Source organism: Gallinula chloropus (genome assembly GCF_964237585.1).
Source record: "Gallinula chloropus genome assembly, chromosome: 11".
Lineage (NCBI taxonomy): Eukaryota > Metazoa > Chordata > Aves > Gruiformes > Rallidae > Gallinula > Gallinula chloropus.
Window position 1 is genome coordinate 19,837,115 of NC_140096.1, and position 18,639 is coordinate 19,855,753.

At 43.0% G+C, this 18,639-nt stretch overlaps 1 protein-coding gene across 1 annotated transcript; it reads left to right on the plus strand.

The window, feature by feature from the left end:
- Positions 1–28: 28 nt before the first annotated feature.
- On the plus strand, positions 29–17,132 carry COMMD5 (COMM domain containing 5). Its single transcript, XM_084269306.1, has 7 exons — positions 29–201; positions 3,225–3,385; positions 4,511–4,539; positions 8,325–8,375; positions 12,268–12,363; positions 14,188–14,263; positions 16,627–17,132. Exons 1-7 carry the CDS (start codon positions 36–38, stop codon positions 16,726–16,728), a joined length of 681 nt encoding a protein of 226 aa, XP_084125432.1. The 5' UTR covers positions 29–35; the 3' UTR covers positions 16,729–17,132.
- Positions 17,133–18,639: the final 1,507 nt, after the last annotated feature.

Below are 18,639 nucleotides of genomic sequence, written 5' to 3' on the forward strand. Positions count from 1 at the left end.
GCTCCCGCGTCAGCGCCGGGCGGGGCCGCGCTGCTATGGCGGCGGCGGTGGGTAGGGCCGCGGGGGCGGCCTACGGGCACGGCGAGAGCGGCGTAGGTCGCGGCGGTGGCTTCCTGGGGCCGCGAGTGCCGGCCGAGGTGGAGGCCATGGCGCGGGGCGTGCAGGACGTGGGCAAGGAGGTGTTCCGGCGGCTGCTCAAAGGTAGGGCCCCAGCGCGGCCTGCCTCGGTGCGCCCGCCGCCCCCCGCTCGGGCCGGGCGCCGCGGTGCCTTCGCTGCCCGGCCGCGGGGGGACGGGGCGGGTGTCCCGCGCAGAGCCCGCGGGCGGGCGCAGCCCACCGTGGGAAGCCAGAGCAGCTGGACGGTCCGCTCTGCGCGGGCAAAGGGCTGCAGATCTCCCGGGACGCTTCCCGGGGTTGCGCGCAGCGCGGGTTCCTGGCTGTGCTCAGGAAAGCCCGTGGGAACGGGGTGCGGGCTGCTGCGGCTGGGGGTGACCCCCGCGGTGTCCCCGAGCGCTGCTCGAGTCGTTCCTCCCTCATCTCCTGGTCCCGTACCCAGCGGCTGAGCCTCTTTCAGGCTGCCGAGGGCTTGTGAACGTCAAGACCCCGCGGAGAAAGTACAGGGGCCTCAGAGTGCAGGTGTTCCGCCAGCCGGGGCTGCGAGGGTGGGAGCGCTCTGCCAGCCCCAGGGGTGGTCAGGCTTCCCCCATCCTCAGGCCAGCGGGGTGGGAATTGATTCGAGGTACCCCTGAGTACCTCAGTCAGAGTACCGTGGTTGAATAAACTGCAGTATTCAGAATAACCGCAGACCAGCTGAAGCGGAGCACACGCACAGCTTGCTGGTGGCCAGGCGGGGGGAGAGCGGCTGCCGCCCGTACCTGTTGGCTCAGCCAACCTCCTCGCAGGTCCTTCTCCTTGGTTTGAGTCGATAAGGGCTCAAAGCATCTGGTAGCTTGTTTGCCTTTAAAAGTGTTGCTGTGCAGTCTCAGAGCCGTTTCCAGGGTTGCCTTACAGTAACTGAGAGCAATAAAGCTACGTGTAGCCAGAGTAAATATAGATGTTGAGCCATATTTGCTGTCTAGTGCAGGGGCAATGTAGACCGAAGCGTTATCTTGCTGCCAGGAATCCTGACCGTCTCCTAAACCCCATCTGGGTTTAATTTCGGTCTAAATGATCGCCTATATTTAGGTGTGCAATAAACGCTCCCTGCTGCAGGGGGAGCAAACAGCCCTTCGGCTCCATCTGAGGGCAGGTGACCCCGCCGCCCTGATTCATCCAAGTGCCCCAGAGAGGATGGAGGCAGCCTCTAGGTTATGCAGAGCTGGAAGAAATCTCCACGGCTTCTGCTCTTGCTGGTCTGTGGTTAACCACGTGCAGGACAGAGCTTTTTTCCCTTGTAGGTTTACAGGACTTTGAAGACGTAGTGGATTTCAGCAGAGTGTAAACTGTTCTGGCCCTGGCACCAAGTTAGTTTTCTGTTGCTGTTACTGTATTACTGAATAATGATCAATACAAAAAACCCAAGATGTTGCTTTGTATGCCTGCTCAATTCATGATGTAAAAACTGCACATACCATTATCTTCAGGGCTATCCAGCCAGTGTTGTTGCAGGCTCTGCTAAACTCTTTGAGGCTGCAGGCATCTTCTGCTAGGAGCAAATAACCCAGCAGTGAGGTATTTTTGGGGTGGTTTTTGGTTATTCTTTTTTTTCTCCCTCAGAGTGACTGCTGGAAATGTTGGTACAGCTGGTATTTCTCAGTCCCCTGAGATATGCTGAGTAGAAAAGTCTTGCATTCTTGAGTAATGCAAGTAGGTTATAGAAGAAGACGTGGATTTTTAACCAGTTATTAATGTTGGTCAACAGAAGGAAGAGTGATATTGCCATTAAAGCTGTCTAGTTAAGAGCTGTAAGTAACTTGTTCTTTGAAGAGACAGGTCAAAGTTGTATTTAAGCAGGTAAGTAGACAGCTCAGTGTGTGACCTAGGAGGCAGCCCTCAGTGCTGATCTGTGTTTGGCCTTTGCAGTACTCAGACTCTTCTCAGAGCTGGTTTTGTTGTCGTAGAGCGGAGCCTTTTCCAGACAGCGTGGAAAGCTTGGTACTGGCACCTCACACATCCGAGCTGCTCTGTGTGAAATGTGCCGTGCACAGACTGCCAGACAGACTCAGTCAGCCACACAAATGGTCCAGGACCCGACACTGAATTTGGTGTGGATTTAAAAATATGAAAAGCAAAGAGAGTTTATCCAGAGTTAGAAGTCAGTGGAGCCCACCTGATAGCAAAAGGAAGGCTGGCAGTTCTATTAAAACCCTTCCTTCCCCAGAAGCTTCATTACTAAGCTAGTCTTTTAGTGTTGACTTTAAGTAATACTTGTTTGACGTTTTCTACTTTTCATGTTTTATTCCCAGCCTAGATGTGGCTCATCATAAATGACAAGTCTAATGTCCCAATCCTGCAATAGGACTGTGTTAGTAATCTTTTTTTTTTTATCCACAGTGGGGCTTCCTGTGGCTCCAGCAGTCCATCCAGACTGACTGGAGTGCAGGACAGGCTGACATGGCAACAGAAAGTTGTATCAGCCAGTGCATGTGTGGACAAAGGAAGAATAACTGAGAGAGAAAGATTGAGATAAGCCCACAGCAGCTGTTAGTGTATAATGCTGCCACTTTCCTTTAAAGTTTGTATTATCAGCAGTTGTGCAAACTACAAGACTTGAAGGTTTAGTTTTGTCTCCTTCCTCATTTAATCCTTGATCTCTGATGATATTACAAGATAATTTAAGTGAAACGTTGGAGAACAGTGTTGAATTGTTTATTCTCGATCCTCTCTTATCCTGTGTATCAGAAGTGTAATGAAGCTGTAAGCAGACTTCTGATATGAACAAGTTTGTTGATAGAAGCTCAGGTTGGATTTGCATTTGTAAGCAATGATTTTTTTTTGTTTGTTTGTTTTGCATTATCTCACTGGAACATAGTTCAAGAGTGAAAACATCTTCAGTTCTGTGATGTAAAACATTAATCCACTGAAGTTTTCTAGGTAAAGTGTTGTGAGACTGAGCCATGGTGGTGGATGATCGAGTGTATGTACAGAGACCTGAAGTGACAGTTTCACATCAGGAAAAATGCCAGCACATTAAGTCAAGTAAAATGACAGGCATGGGTGAGGTGTTCATGGTCTCCGGGTCTTCCCCTTTGTAAAGGGATCTTGCTTTGTTCTCTTATTCACAGTTGCTGTTAATGCATTGGAAGGAAAAGACTGCAAGGAATCTGTCAAGCTGATTGCAGAAAGCTCTAATCTCTCAGAAGAGCAACTTGCTTTCCTCATTTCTGGCATGTATACGCTTCTCCGAGAAGCACTGAGGCTCCCCTTATCGACCTTCAAACAAGAAGTAAGTTCTGGGAATACTTCAAGTCCTGATACGTTAAAAGTTGCATCAGACCTCAGTTACCATCTCAACCCTTTTTGCCAGGGTGGGGAGCTGCACCTGAAGATGTTGCTCTGAGTTAAAGTGGTTAGAAGAAACAGTTCAAAATCTAGAGCTTAATGTTTCACTTGTTGGGTAGATTTACACTGAGCTTTTTGGAAGAGTATTTAAGCTTTGGAAAAGTGATTCCTGTATCTTTTTCTGCTTCAGTATCTTGTTTACTATCCATGCCTGTTCTCAAACTTAAAATAAAATCCCAAAATAAACCATTGTGAAGTATTATTTCGTTGGCATCAGCTCACTCTCTTGCCCCTGTGTGCACACATACTGCTCGCTTTGCACATCCTGGCCGGTCCTCCACTCGCTGTCTTTCCCCGTTCTGCTGCCATAGAGGAAGGAAAATCTTGTGGCCAGAACAACGTAGCAGAAACTGGGAGAAAGTGCTATTTCTGTGTATGCTGTGGATCTTCTGTGTGAATGTCTGTACACCTGCCATGTTCCCATCCCCTGTTCCTCTTCCATGGCTGTCGTCTTTCTTTTTTCCTGTTCCTTTACAGTGCATTTTTTCCTGATTTTATTTTTACATAGCAAATCACTCCTGTGCTTCCGGCACCTCTGCTGTTTAAGAGGCTGGTTCTGTGTTTACCCAGGCATGCTGGAATAGCTCATCTACTGCAGGAAGCAAAGTGAAAGTCTGTTTTCAGCATTCAGAGCTTATCTTTTGCCACTTCCTTTCCCTTATCATACTTTAAACAAGTTACTGCAAAACATATCTGAGAATAAGGAGGTGTGATTACTCTAAAAGAAAAACAAGTTATGGATAGCTACATAAAAGGAATGGCAGCAATGTTGTTTTCAAGAGTGAAGGCTTCCAAGAGATGTAGGTCTGTAAAATTAGTTTCTCACAACTTGATTGAACACTTCTGGAAATTCTTCTCAATACCTAACCTGTCATTTCAAAACTACTGCAACTTGAGGCTAAAACTTCGGGGAAGAGATACCAAGCAAGTAACCACTGTAAGTACAGTAGGTAAGAAATAATCTTTTAAGACCACATCCTGTAAATTTTCACCTTCCTTGTCTTTCTAGGTTTTTAAGGAAGACCTAAAGGAGCTCAGGTATGCAAGTTTATGCCCTGATTTTTTAGTATGTTTGTTTTTTCACAACTTTTATGTAACTGCTTCCCCAAATCAACTTCTTTATACAACAAAGTTGGTAGAAAAATTACCTGTAAATAGCACATAATACATCTGTTGCCAAATGTCATGTGAAGCCAGATGAAAAAAACAGGTGCTGTGTAAGACTTGATTTAGCACTGAGCATGAGCACTGAATTTCACATGCTGGAGAGGTTGGTCTAATTTAGTCCGTAATGTAGGTTATGCAAATGTGAGTGACCTTCTCTCTGCCATCCCCACCTTGCCCTGCAATATTTTTTAACGTGTTTGTAAGACAGTGGTAACATTTCAGAAGCCAAGAAACTGCCCTACTTTTTTTCTTCTTTGAAAGGCCAATGATCTAATGCTGATGAAATCCTGCTGCCGTGTTCAGCTATGATCGCTCCTGCCCATTGCCCAAGACAGAGTAGTGTTTGGTACAGGCTTAGCCAAAACGTGTGTTGGTTTATCTCTGAAATAGAAGTTCATATCCTAACAGCTAGACATCAGGTGCTAATAATCTTTATAGGTTTTCCCTTATTTCCATATTCAGTAGCAATAAGAATAACAGCAGTTGATGTTTTCATCTAGAGAGAAACTTCTGTGCTGAGGCCCAACTATTTGACAACACTGATTTCCCACAATTCTTAGAATTCTGATTGCTACCTAGGAGAAACAGACAGGTAGTTTCTGATTCTTTTTTCATCCTTATTTGTCCATTAACCTGCAAATTGGCTTTCTTCTCAGATTCTGTTCTGCAGAGTCATGAGCATAATTTACTTTATGAGCAACTTCAGTCAAATTAAAGCTACAGATTTAGACATGTAATCGGGGTATAATCAGTGAAAAGTTTAATTGGGGCCATGATGAAAGGTGCTTGGCTTGTTGAAACGATTTTGTCTGCAGCTCAGTGCTGGAGTTCTGTCTGCCTTTTGTCTTGTGAGCTAAACTGCAAACTGCTTCCTCTGCCACGTCATGGACTTCACACCCAGGTTAAAGTAGGTCATTGAGAAACTGATGAATTGCTTTTGACCTAGTGGGAGTTGGTGGTTCTTTGAGGTGCACGCAGAGCGTGCGTGGTGTGATGAAGGAATAATGAAGAGTGCTAAAAGCTCCATGCCAGGTTCTCTGGGAGGGTGAATATTTTGCTGCTGAGCAGTGGAGAAAGTTGGTGGTGCCCGAAGTCGCTGGGCTGGCTGTGCACGCTGGCTGTACCTGGCAATACAGGCTCCCAGGCATCTAACCACACTTTAATGCCTTACATTTATGTAGAGTGGGTTTTTTCCTCACTTTATGGATTATTCATGGAACTATAACGACGCTTTTAAGTCTGGATCATCTTCTCTATATATTTATATCTTGAAAAATCTTTTTTTATCTTGTTCTGGTTAACATGACTGATATAGCAGCAGTAGTTCAGGTAACTGCATTTGGGTTGCTTGCAGGCTTGTGTGTTTTATGTGCTGCTTGTTGCTGCTGTTGCCTCATGGTTCTCACATTACTGGGGCTCTTCTTAACCTCCATCTTCAGCAGCCTTATGTCTTGTGAGTAGTTCTCTTCACCTCATGGCTGGACTTTCAGAAGTCAAAGTAACTTACTCCACTCTCAAGCTATGATATGTAGTAAATTCAGTAGCACTTTTGGTATCTTCGATTCCTACAGGAAATGTAATTTCCCATGTTTCCCAATGCACTTGGTTTTGGGGATGAAATGCCTGCTTGTTTTCAGGGCACCTACTAATTACATTGGGACATTTATCCTGCGGCGGCTCCTGCGGGTCATCCTGTGATCATGTGCATTAAGAACTGACTTGGTTGGATGGCAGTGTCTTGGTGTTACTGGCATCCAGTGTTTGGGCAGGAGTTTTGCATTTTAAGGAAGAAAAATAGCTTATTTCCCTTTTTTTGTTGTGTCTTCTTTTAAAAGGTTTGGGCTCTGAAACAGCTTACCTTTTTTTTCACCTCTCCTGCATTCTTTTTTGTTTTCTTCAGTGAAGCTGAAGATTGGACTAAATCCACCATTTAATTCTCAATTTCTCAATACAGCTGGTCTTGGCTTCTAGTTATGGTGAAGAGAGAGGCTGGGAGACATGCTCACTTCTTACTGATTAGATCAGTACTACTGGTTTTACTGGGTTGCCATTCCATACCCCTAATAGAACAGTCCTCCATGAACTTCTCCAATGTGAGTCCTTCCCACAGGCTGCAGCTCTTCATGAACTGCTCCAGTGCAAGTCCCTTCTCAGGAGTGCAGTCCTTTAGGGCCAGTCTGTTCCAGTATGGACTCCTCCTTCCACAGGCTGCAGGTGGAATCTCTTGCTCCATCATCCTCCTCCACGGGCTGCAGGGGCACAGCCTGTCTCACTGTGGTCTTCTCTATGGGCTGCAGAGGAATCTCTGCTCTGGGGCCTGGAGCACCTCTGGCCCACCTTCTGCACTGACCTTGGTGTCTGCAGAGTTTCTCACATCGTCTCATTCTCTCTCATGGTAAAAAGCTGCTGCTAGGCTGTTTTTTCCCTTCTGAAATACATAATTGCAGAGGCACAGCCACCATCGCTGATGGGCTCAGCCTTGGCCAGCAGCACGTCCATCTTGGACCCAGCTAGCATTGTCTCTGTCAGACCTGGAGGAAGCTTCTAGTAACTTCTTGCAGAAGCCAACTCTGCAGCCACCCCTGCTACCAAACCTTGCCACACAAACCCAAAACAGTAATAATCATATTACCACCCCCCTGTGTCCAGCTATTTCACTACATACAGAGGATAGTTGGTCACCATCTGGATGGGTTAAGTGATAGACTTGCACAGAAAGTAATGTTTGCAGAAATAGTCTTCTCTGTTCTGAGAGACAGACAAATGCAGCCAAAAAAGCACTGTCTAGTCCCTCCTCCTCACTTCCCAGTTTGCCTCAGATAACAACCTTGGTAATATGAATTCAGTTTTATCTGAGCATTGTTTAAAAACGTGTTTTAACCCCACTTCTTCCTTTAAGAATTCAAGCTCCAGCAACTGCTCTTTCATTTTCCCACTGTGTGAGTTGATGGGTTGTTGTTTTCTCTCCCATCATTAGCCACTGTAAGCCCTTTAGGACAGGCAGGTAACTTCCTTGTTTGCTTTGATTTTTCTTCGATGTACTGCTGTGTATCTGAAGCCACTGGTGAGTAATGTCTCTGGGCACTGATTAATGTTGAGTGCTGGATTTAACTGTGGCAGTTGTTACTTCTGCTTGTCCAACCTGCCTCTCTGCAGGAGGTTACTGTCCCTGTGGCAAAGGCAGCTGAATGGATAGTGTTTGCTCTGCGGTCTTTGCAATTCACAGTCTGTTGTATTGAACTGAAAATCAACAGTGTCAGAGGAATGATACCGTGGAGAGGTGTGGAGTAGATGAGTGTGAGTCTATTCATCCAGTTCTCATGGTCCCTATCAAAGTTATTTGTTCTCCCCATGCTAGATGTGCTGCTTTTGTAAGCAATCTCAGCTACGAGGGCTTCTGGTTTTACTTTTGAGGGAACAGTCCCTTCTATCTTACTTCCATTACACTTCAGGTGAAAGGGAAGTGAAAAGTGTAGGTTTGGAATTTTTGGAAGCATGCATTGCTGGTGATAATTTTAAGCAGTGGAAGATGAAAAACATTGACATGGTTTTTGTGTTCTAGAGTAGGTTTCATATATATATATATATATTTAGTGAAGGCCATGTATTTGTGGTTACAAAACATTTAACTACTTTGTATTGCTCTTCTCTTTAAGGATACCAGAAGATTTCATCATGGACTTCTCCAGTGTAGTCTTTGGTAACAGGTTAGTGTCTTTGTGTATCCTGCAGCCAGCAGGGTTGCACAGAGCTCTGCTGACAAAAATCCTGGGCCTCTTAAAGGAACAGCAAAATTCTCTAAATTAATGAGACCAAGATTTGTCCCACTGTTTTGATTCAGCATAACAAGATGTCCATCATGCATGGTTATATATAGAGTAGCTTTCATGCCAATTTTCAATTTTTTCTGGTTTTGTAATGCTTTATAGACTCTGTAGGTGGATCAGTACCTAGAGATGAAAAATTCACTGCAGAATTAAGCATTTTTGTCATCACAATCATTGCAAGTTAGAGTAAAAGAGAAAGATTGCTTTGTTGAGAGGCGAGCTACATGTGCCTTCAACCTTCTGTGGTTCATGGAAGCTTTCTTGGTATTTAACCAAGTCTTAATATACAGTTGAGTTGGGAATTCCCAATGACACATATGAGGTATCAAGTGCTCTGCTAGCTGTAATCCATTTTCTAAGCAATATATATACCTCAGTATATATTTACATATATAGAGAGGAAGCACTAAATCAAGAACTTTTTGAACAGTCTCTTTTGTCTGCTCTAGGGATTCCTTTTCTCTGTCTGTCTCAACCATACTTGGCTTATTCTACCTCTAGAAATGGCTTGAACTCTTTGCATATGCAGAACTTCCCTTTTTGAAAGCTGAGGTCACTCAGCACATAGCATCACTAACCCTGTGCTGCTCCAGATATTCTGTGTGGAATCCTGGTAATCCTAGTTGTGGTATCCCAGTTACCCTCACAAGGGTCTGAGTGCTGCTACCAAAAGTTAAAAATATTTTTCATTTCCTTGGTTAAGATCTTGGCTTAAAGCAAAAGGTTCTTGTAGTAAAAATAAATTCAGCCTTCTCATCTTTTCTTTGCTTTGAATTATAGGTGTTAAGAATGCAAAATTCATGGTTGCAAAGTGGAAATATTGTTTGCAGTGGAAAAAGAAGATAAATTTAGATGTCATTTGAAGCATGCATGATTGTCTGTTTTCTGCTCTGAAATCACGATGCTGGAAAATTTAGCTTTTTCTCATTTTGAAAGCTGTGATTATCCAGAGTAATCTTGCTCTGTGTTTTGAGACTAAAGAAGAGCACCTCACATTTGATTTCTAGACAGATCTGCTTTTATAATCTTAAATGTAAATGAATTTATGCTTATTGTGTTGTGAATATATATGATTGTGATGTTAAGAGAAGTATTAGCATCTGCTCAGAAATTCAGTATGAGCTAGATAACACAGAAAAGTCCATTTTTAATACTTTTCCTGACATTGTATCCCATTTTTGCAATTTTGTTCCCTAAACAACCGATCTGAAGTATAAGAAATTTCACATTCATATTTCTGCCCTCACAGTTCCATCATACTGTAGACTAAAGGAAAGAAGAACTTGCCACAGCATCAACTGCATGAAATTAAAACTGTTCTTTTTAAGGGAAAGGATAACCCTAACTTCCCCTCTCTGAATGTTTATAATAAATATACTACCTTTAAAAAAAAAAAAAAGTGTAGCTTTTGTTTCTGCCAGGAGGGTGTGTTCTGTGTGCCATTTGTCAGCATTTCACACACTGATTTGTGTTCTCCCTCTGCAGTAGCCTGCTAGGTGTGTGTTGTTACGTGCATAGGGACCATCTAGAATTTGTCTTTAGTTTTGATATTGTTGGGTATTAATGATCTAATCTTTCATTTTCAAGTGCTCTACTGTTGCATCCTTTGGCAGATGATGTTCCTGTCACCAGATGTATCACAGAATCATCCTTTCCATGTATAATTAGGATGGTTCCCAGCTGATCCATGGTGATTTACTTGACCTAACTTCTGCCTTCTGCTCTATATGCAGCTGTCTGCACAGAATGTTTACAAAACATAACTGTGGTCTATAGGTTTTGGATGTAAGATCCATTGAGTCTTTCCTCCTCCATGTTGTTATTCCCTTTAGAAATCAATGGCTTGATTAATGATTAATGACCCATGTAAATTCTCTATGTATGTTGGCCACTATGCACATTGTGTCATCCTTAGTGGATTCTTGTAGTTCCAGTTGTGATCTTCTCCAGGCTGGGAAGGTGCTGACAGAAGCTTAAAATAAGATATAAAAGCCAGGACTGTTTCTGGGGAAATGGTACTGAAGTGTAATCCTTAGTTCTTACCAGAACTGAAGCTTTGTGGTTTGGCCACAGAAATGCCAGAGCGTAACAGCAGTCAGAACCTTTGATGTTTGGGCATTGCTGACGTGCCGCCGCTAACTGGAACATCCTCCTGTTGCCTGCACGCTGCAACCCCCTCAGATGCTGGTGTTCCCACTGATGGGAGTTAGTGTGTCTTAAGGAAGTGGTAGCAGTGCAGCTATTTGTAGGTATATGCCAAATTAAGCAATACTCTGGCAGCAGCTGAACACTGAGGGAAAGGCCTGTTCTTACTGTTTAATCCTGCTAATGACCATTCTAGACTCCAGCTCCTCATGCTTGCGGCCAGCTGTGCTGACCTACTTCCTATCCAGTAGTTGACAATGAGTAAGAACCAGCTCATCTATTTTTTCTGCTCATTCCTGTACTATGCTATTAGGAATGTGTGTCACTTCTGACACTACCATTCCCCCCTTTCTTCCCCCCCACCCCCCCCAAAAAAAAGGATACATTCTTTCTTGTATTTCCTTTGCCAGAGCCTTGGAGTATCTCAGCCTGTCAGTCCCGTGCATGTTATCAAATCATTCATCTTTCTGGGCAGTTTCTGAAGGCACCAGCTAACTTGCACACAAGAATCTGACTATGGATGTTAGACTATCATTCCTACAGTCCTTGATTTGTTCAGAGAGGATTCCTTTCTGATGTAAAGACTGTAATTAGATTATGTTTAGCACCATGGATAAAGGATGTAACGTCTCTTATCCTGCCCTTAGCGGGAGTACTGGAGTAGCTTTGAAATGTACTGTAAATAACTTCAGAGACCTGGGATGCTTACCAAAAATAAAAATGTGGTAAGTAACACGAAGTCCAGCCTAGCTCCCAAATGGACCAGCTCAGTGACCTCATTCTGAAGATATTTCTGCCTATAGATCTAAAAATGGGTGGTTGTTATGTCTTTGTGTCAGATTTGGCTTGTTTACTTATCCAGAGCTTAAGATGCTGTTAAAATTTTAAAGATTGTCAACCATCTGAAGTTTAATCACTGTCAAATGTATTTCCACACAGAAATAAACTGAGGCTTGAGCACCCTGATTCTTTCTGTGATATGAGTAATAGATGAATCCTGCTGCTTACACACAGACTAGACAGAAACGTGAAGGTTGTGCTGGGCTTTGCAGTGAACGTTATGTAAGGAACTTAGTTTGTGGTGATTACCAAGAACCACTGTGTGATTTTTATATCATTTTCTTTAAAGTATGCTTCAAAGTGCACCCTAATATTACTATATTTTGCAACATTGCTGCTTGCTAATACTAGATGCTTTTAGCTGAAGGAGCACAGTGATCCTATTCCAACTTTTTTCTCATCAGTCTCATTCCTCTTGCTTGTTCCTCCTGGATCTGCATGAAGGTACAAATGTAATTGCAGATGCCTTTCTGTGCCTCACAGTTGCATGTAATTGAAATAACAGATATGCCAGGCATCACAAGGACTCTTACTAAACTTCATAATGACATCAGTTTACTGGAATCACAGAGTCACTTGGTGTCTTTTTTTTAAAATAGACATTGGTTAAACGGTTAATCTGAGCCCAGCTGTCTTGAATACACAAAACCTCTGCTTGCTCAGACCTCTCTAAGTGAGGATAGATGTAGGAAAGAAACAAGTTCCAGAGAAACATTCCTTTCACTTTAGGTTGTTGTTTCTTTTATGAATTTTCATTGCATTCTCCCATTTCTGATGTTCTCTGTAGGCGCCCTGCTTCCGAAGGCACAGCTCTGGTACAGGGAAGCAGGCTGCCGAGCATCCAGGACTTCAAGTGGAGAGTGGACGTAGCGATATCCACAAGGTACAAGAGAATCCTGCATGACCCTAGAAATTACTTTGCCCGAGGTTAAACTGACTTCTGCTGCTGCTTCAAAATGTTAACCATGTTAAAATGTATCTTGCTGTTAGGGATTTGCATGTAGCATTAAATGGACAGAGATGAAAAGATAGGGAGGGGATTTTCTGGATGGTGTAGAAGTCAGTTTATCCACAGGCTGTTAACATGGACCTATGAGCAGGCTGCTGCCTTCATCTTCTTCTACTGGTAGATTTTTAGGCTCCTTATTTATTTTGATCTCTCAAACCTTTGTGCTAGAAACATTTGAAAGTCTGAGTCTCTCCTTCAATGTTTTAAAACTTAACAGGGCTGATAAAACTCCACAGGTCCTCAGAGGCACTGGAATAAATTAGATGGATTGAGTCTCATGCAGCCAGTCACACTCTCAGCTTCACTGGAGCAGGGGAGGGAAATCACCTATTCAACTTCTTAAGTAGACTATCATCTGTATGTTGCACATGTGATATAACATGACATTCCATCACCTGTTCAGGCTTCTGTAGATTCTACAAAGAGAAGCTTCTGAACAGCACCTCTGCACTGCCAGAGTTATGTGGCTGGTCACTGATCCACCTCCTAGTTTCTTTCACAAACCAGGTGTGAAGGCCTTTGGGATGGTCCTGTCTGTGGCTGCACTGAAAAGCTTTTTGCCATCTGCCACAGCAGAGGCATCTGGGGAATGGACCTTTGTCTAGAGCCAGAACGAAACAGAAACCTGCTTTCTCTGCTGTTCTTGGTCTTTTTCTAGTTCTGACCAAGATGGACAAGGGTGAAAGAAATTGGAAGATGACCCAGTATTTGTCAGTAGCACAAACTTAGCACGAGTGACTTTGTGTTGCGTTCATGGATACCTGCATCCAAGGCATCCGCGGCCTCCGCTGCCACAGTTGAGAAGCCCGTGGGTCATCAGGGATGGTCTTCCTGAAATCTAAGTGAAAACTGTAATGGCCACAAGCTACTAGTTCCATTGACTCTCAGATGAGTGGTGCTGTAAACACCACACAGGTATCACTATGCCGAAAAAATCTGTCCTGATAAGAGAGCAAAATGTACAGATAAACATCCCCAGGCACATTGCTTGCAAGCTGCAGGCAAGTCCTATGATTTGTTTTTCAAACAACTCAGGAGCAGTACATTCTCCTTTCCTATTTTCCTTCCTCTTATTTTCCTTTCCAGTCAGCCTCGTCCTCTGGGATTTCTTGTTTATCATCCAGCAACAGCCTCTGTGAAGAGGTATGGCTTCTGGCTGTAGTGCCTGTCAGTACCTGACTAGGCTTTGGCAAAATCAGTTGATGGAAGCTGCACAAGAATGACTCATTTTTCCCTCTCTGGGTCATGAAATAAAATAACAAGCCACAAATTTAGGATGAAGACTGGAAGAGCTTGATTTCCCCAAATGAGATGGCAGTTTAAAGTATGGATGGAAAGGGATGGACAGGATTAATGCAACGTGGTAAACTGAATAAGAAAACTGTGCATTATTCTAACAATACTTGGTCAGCTCTTATCCCTATTAAGTTCCATGAATCTAATTAGTATGCAAAATAAAAATGGTCCTAAACTTGCTGTTATGAAGCTATTAAAAGAATGTCATTCTCAGTACTGAGGTAAATTGGACAGGACTCCTGCATTCATGAGTTTCCAGCCAGGTACAGGACTCTGTGATGGGAATTACTCATGTTCTGTGTAAAGCTTACAGGGAAATCTTAAAATTGTCACTGTGCAATGCTGTACTCATCACACTGCTGATCTCCATTGTTGTAATACTAATAATATAAATAATTTCAGCTCACTGGCCCGTGCACTTCAACCATCCATTCTAATGATGATGAAGCTTTCAGATGGGACAGCTCATCGCTTTGAAGTAAGTCTGATTGACATAATAAATATAAAATGAAGGCACTTCAAGTTCTTTTTAGAAAGGTGAATGACTGTTTAAAATATTAAAGCTTTTGTAAACAATGCATTGTTATTGGTTGCTTTGCTTTAGAACCCTTCCTGTTCAGTGTAGCCACATGGAACACCAACCAAAATAATTTTATACCTTGTCCCTACACACATTTTGCTGAAACCTCACTTGAAAGAAGAAGAATTACTGAAAAGCACTGATTTGATGAAAAATTATGGGTTTGTTCTCAACTGTAACCTTCAGACCTGATGGTGGCTCTTGAGGGAAAAAAAATTAGATCATGTAGGATATAAACCACCTAAATTCTGTAGAGAATGGTAACATTCTCTTCTGTGGCAGAGGTAGGTTTATTTCTTCAGTACAGTTGTTGGTGCTAAAAAGAAGGTTTAAAAAAGCATATTTGCTTTTTGCTTCAGAATTAGTCAGTGGCAGCATTTATAATGCTGTACATAAAGGCTTGCTGGAAGATGTCATAAATTCTTCCATATTTTTAACCTTTGAAAAGGAATGCTATTTGTTCTATAAATAACATGGTGGTGCACACAGGAATTCAGTGCACAGCAGGCATTGTTACATTTCAACTCTGTAAAGATTTTGGCTTCAGCTCTTGTATTAGTAGCAACTGTTGAGGAAGGCACAAGTTCTGTGCTACATTGCAAAGCATCGAGGTGTCACTCACAGAAGACCCAATTCACACCTCTGTGGACAGTCCAGCTTAGAGCATCCTGTACACTCTGAGGTCTTCCATGGACTTCCATGATGCCATGGACTTCAGGGTAACCATTTGTGACAGGATAAGTTTTATGTGTGAGAATAAAAGCCAGTACATATTCTTTAGTGTTTAGATTTGGGGCTTTATTTCCTGGTATACAGTGCTAGGTCTGGGTAGCACTGTTCCTGTTTGGTTTGGGTTCAGGGTTTTTTTGGTTGGATGTCTGTGGAAAACTGCTATTGTGCAGTGGAGGTGGGTTGGTGTGCCACACCAATGCATGTAGAAGTGCAGATACCTCATAGCAAATACCATGCTTCTATTAGAATCAGCTCTTCACTGCTGCTTAGATCCAAATGCCAAAGATCTGGCTGTAACACAATTTCTGTCTCTGATGAGTGGTCTTACCACAGTTAGTGGCTCTGGGATAAACATGTGTTTTGATGCAAGGTGCCATATGCAAGCAAATACCGTCCTCACCTCTTCAGTTTCCCTTCATTCAGACCTGCTCAGAATGTCATGCTAACAGGGCTTATGTAAGATGATAAGTCCAGAAGATAATTCCATTATGAACAGATTGAAAATGTGTATGCCACAGGGAGAAGTTACACTCTTCAGTGTCTCGGGTCTGGTTTGGTATTTTAATCACAGTGTGATTTCTGACAACAAAGATTTTTCTAAAAAGCAATGGGAATTGTGTCATTTCCAGTCTTGTCTGTATGTCAGAAGTGAAAGGGACACGATGCCTTCTCATGCATTTCTGATCCATATGGAAAATGCAAATCAGGTGTTGGATTCCTCTCACATCATTGATATTGGTGCTGTAGGAGGCAGAGGGATGACAAGGGACGCTGTCAAAGGGAGCTGCACGTCTTCAGTGTAGTTGTAGTAGTAAATTAGGCAGTGCTCTGCAGAGCAGCCTGGGACTAGCTAGACTGCTGCTGGTACTCATGTGAGCACACACGTTAATCTGTGTCACCCAGTCGGTGCCTGTGCTTGGATGTGGTTCTCTGTCTTAGCAGGTAATAGATTTACATCCATTTGGCTTCTCAAGCTTGGAAGGGTAAAGTCAAGTCCATTAATCTCCTGCACAGTTGAAAATGTTTTGGGTCTTTAATCAAAATCTTTTGCTTTCCATGTATAGACAGTGGCCAGTCCTCGTTGCTGTTGAGATTGCTGCCAAGTCTCTTGCTTTGAGGCTCAGTTCCTTTCTCCCCAAGTCTGGGCAAACAGAATATCTGGAATTTGTTGCTTGAGAACTCTGTAGCTCCACAACATCCAAGTGTCTTTATCCTTCCTTCCAATCTGCGACTCTCTCACTTCACCACAGCAGCCACCATTTTACATTCTGGAGTACAGAAAATGTTACTTCTGGGTGTTCCCACTCTCCACTACTTTTTCACCCAGATGATTTAGTTGAGTTAACTGAATTTTGTTAACCTCAAATCCTGAAGTCTAAAAAAAAGACAGGTGAGAGATTGGGCCAGCAGTGTGGCAGGAATGTTCTCTATCCACAGACATGCCCTAGTCACAGCTCCAAAGATGTTTTGTGTTTTCTGAATATTTCTGGTTTTTTTGAATATTTGAATTTCTGAATATTCTGTTTCAGGTGCCAGTTGCAAAGTTTCAAGAACTGAGGTACAATGTTGCCCTTATACTGAAGGAAATGAATGATTTGGAGAAAAGGAGCATCCTGAAGATACAGGACTGAAACGCCTTCAAATTGGGAGCGTATAGAAAGATCTGAAACCCTCTGCGTGTTTTGTGAATAGCAGAGCGGGGGACCATCACCACTTTGCCTGTCTGAACTGCCATGTAGCATTTATGATGTCTGCTGTAAATATCTTTGTTTATTATTCAAGTGTTAAAAGCACAAGCTCTTTTCATAAGACTTGGAAAAAAACAAAAAATATATCTATGAAGAAGTATAATGCATTTTTGCATGATTCATCAAAACATTTTTAAATAACTATCTTAATAGATGTAAGAGTCATTTATTTCTGATTATGATTCATCACTCTAATTATTTTTGAAAACCTGTTACCGGAAGCCTTATCAGTGTACATCATAAGAAAGCTCTGCAATATCTCAAAGAGAAAATAAAACTTAAGAAAAAATAAAAATACTCCTGTGCTCTGGTATGACAAATATGAACTCGAGTTTTGCATAAGTAAAACTGCAGTCTGGCTTCTCCCACAGGTATAGCTACAGGTATACAGGCTAATTTGGAAGAAAACTGGAAGTCTGCAGATCAAGAAAGAAGCATCAACTGAGCTTCCAGAACTAATCCCATGGAACTGCAGAAGGGGAAAGGTGCAATCTAAGTCTTCCTTTGGTTGATCAGAATGGCTACATGGCTGTAGTTCTATCAATTCCTAATGGAAATGTCTGCACCTTCTTTCATGTGTTGCTGATTATGTTCAGTGTGGGTGGCATCATCCGACTCATCACAGGGCAGAAACCTCCTGCACTGTGACGACAATGAGGAGCAGGAGGTAGTAACCTTGTACACCACCACAGCTCTACACTCACCAGCAGGGCAAGTCAGACCCCAGGATGAAGAGGCTGGTACAGCCTCTGGGATGAAAGTCACAGCTCTGAAGACATCCAAGCCCCCAGGTCAAGAGAGCGGTTAGGCATAGGCTGACGTTCCCTGAACTGGTCAGGCAGTTGGACTCGCTGATCACTGCAGGTCCCTTCCAACTGAAATAAATTACTCCTTTGCCCCATGAGTAAAACTTGGTAGAACTCCCTTAACTTGAAGCATATGTTTAAAGTCTCATCTAAAGGCCATGGGACCACAAGTATGTCTCTAAGAGCTTTGCCAAGAAGGGACACATTCCTAAACTGTTGCCTGAACAATTTTTTTCCCCCAGCAGCAAAGATGTGGGGGCTGTGAGGAATGGCCAAATGCAGCACAGCTCTAGAACTCTTAAGATTTATCTGGCTGACAAAGGTAATGTAGAAAGCACGTGCCACTGCCATTGTTAAACACTGGCTTATTCTAGCTGCTCTCAGGGTTTCTGTCTCACCAGTACCACCTGTACTTCTCTCTCTCATTTTTTGTGATTGTAGAACTTGCCTTCATCTCCCTCACTCCCAGCAGAAAACTACTGAGATTAAACTCGTGGATTCAGGAGGCCTTTTACACTCCCACAGTTGTTTGTGTAGGAAAGGATGACTTGGCTCTTGGATTTTAAGACTCACAACAGGCATAAAAAGATTTAGTTGTCATACTTTTTAAGAGAAGACTTCTCTGACAGCAGTCCATGCCAATCTAACAACAGCTAGATAGCGGTGGTCCAGAAAACTGAAAACCTGTGCAAGAATGTCTCCTATAGTTTCAAATACACCTATCAAATGTGTTCTATTTGTTGTCCTTGTAAAACACTCATCAATAACTTCCAGGATTAATCCATACTGCATCTTAACTACTGAGTTTGGGTCACATCAAAGCACATAAAGCAGAATTGGCTTCCAGCTGTGGCTTAAACCAGGTGGCAGCTAATAAACCCACACACCAGTGGATGGATGGGGGAGATGTGGGAGGATGGGTAAGAGAATCAAAAATTTTAAAAAAGGTAAAACTCACAGGTTGAGATGAAGGAAGGTAGGAACAGTA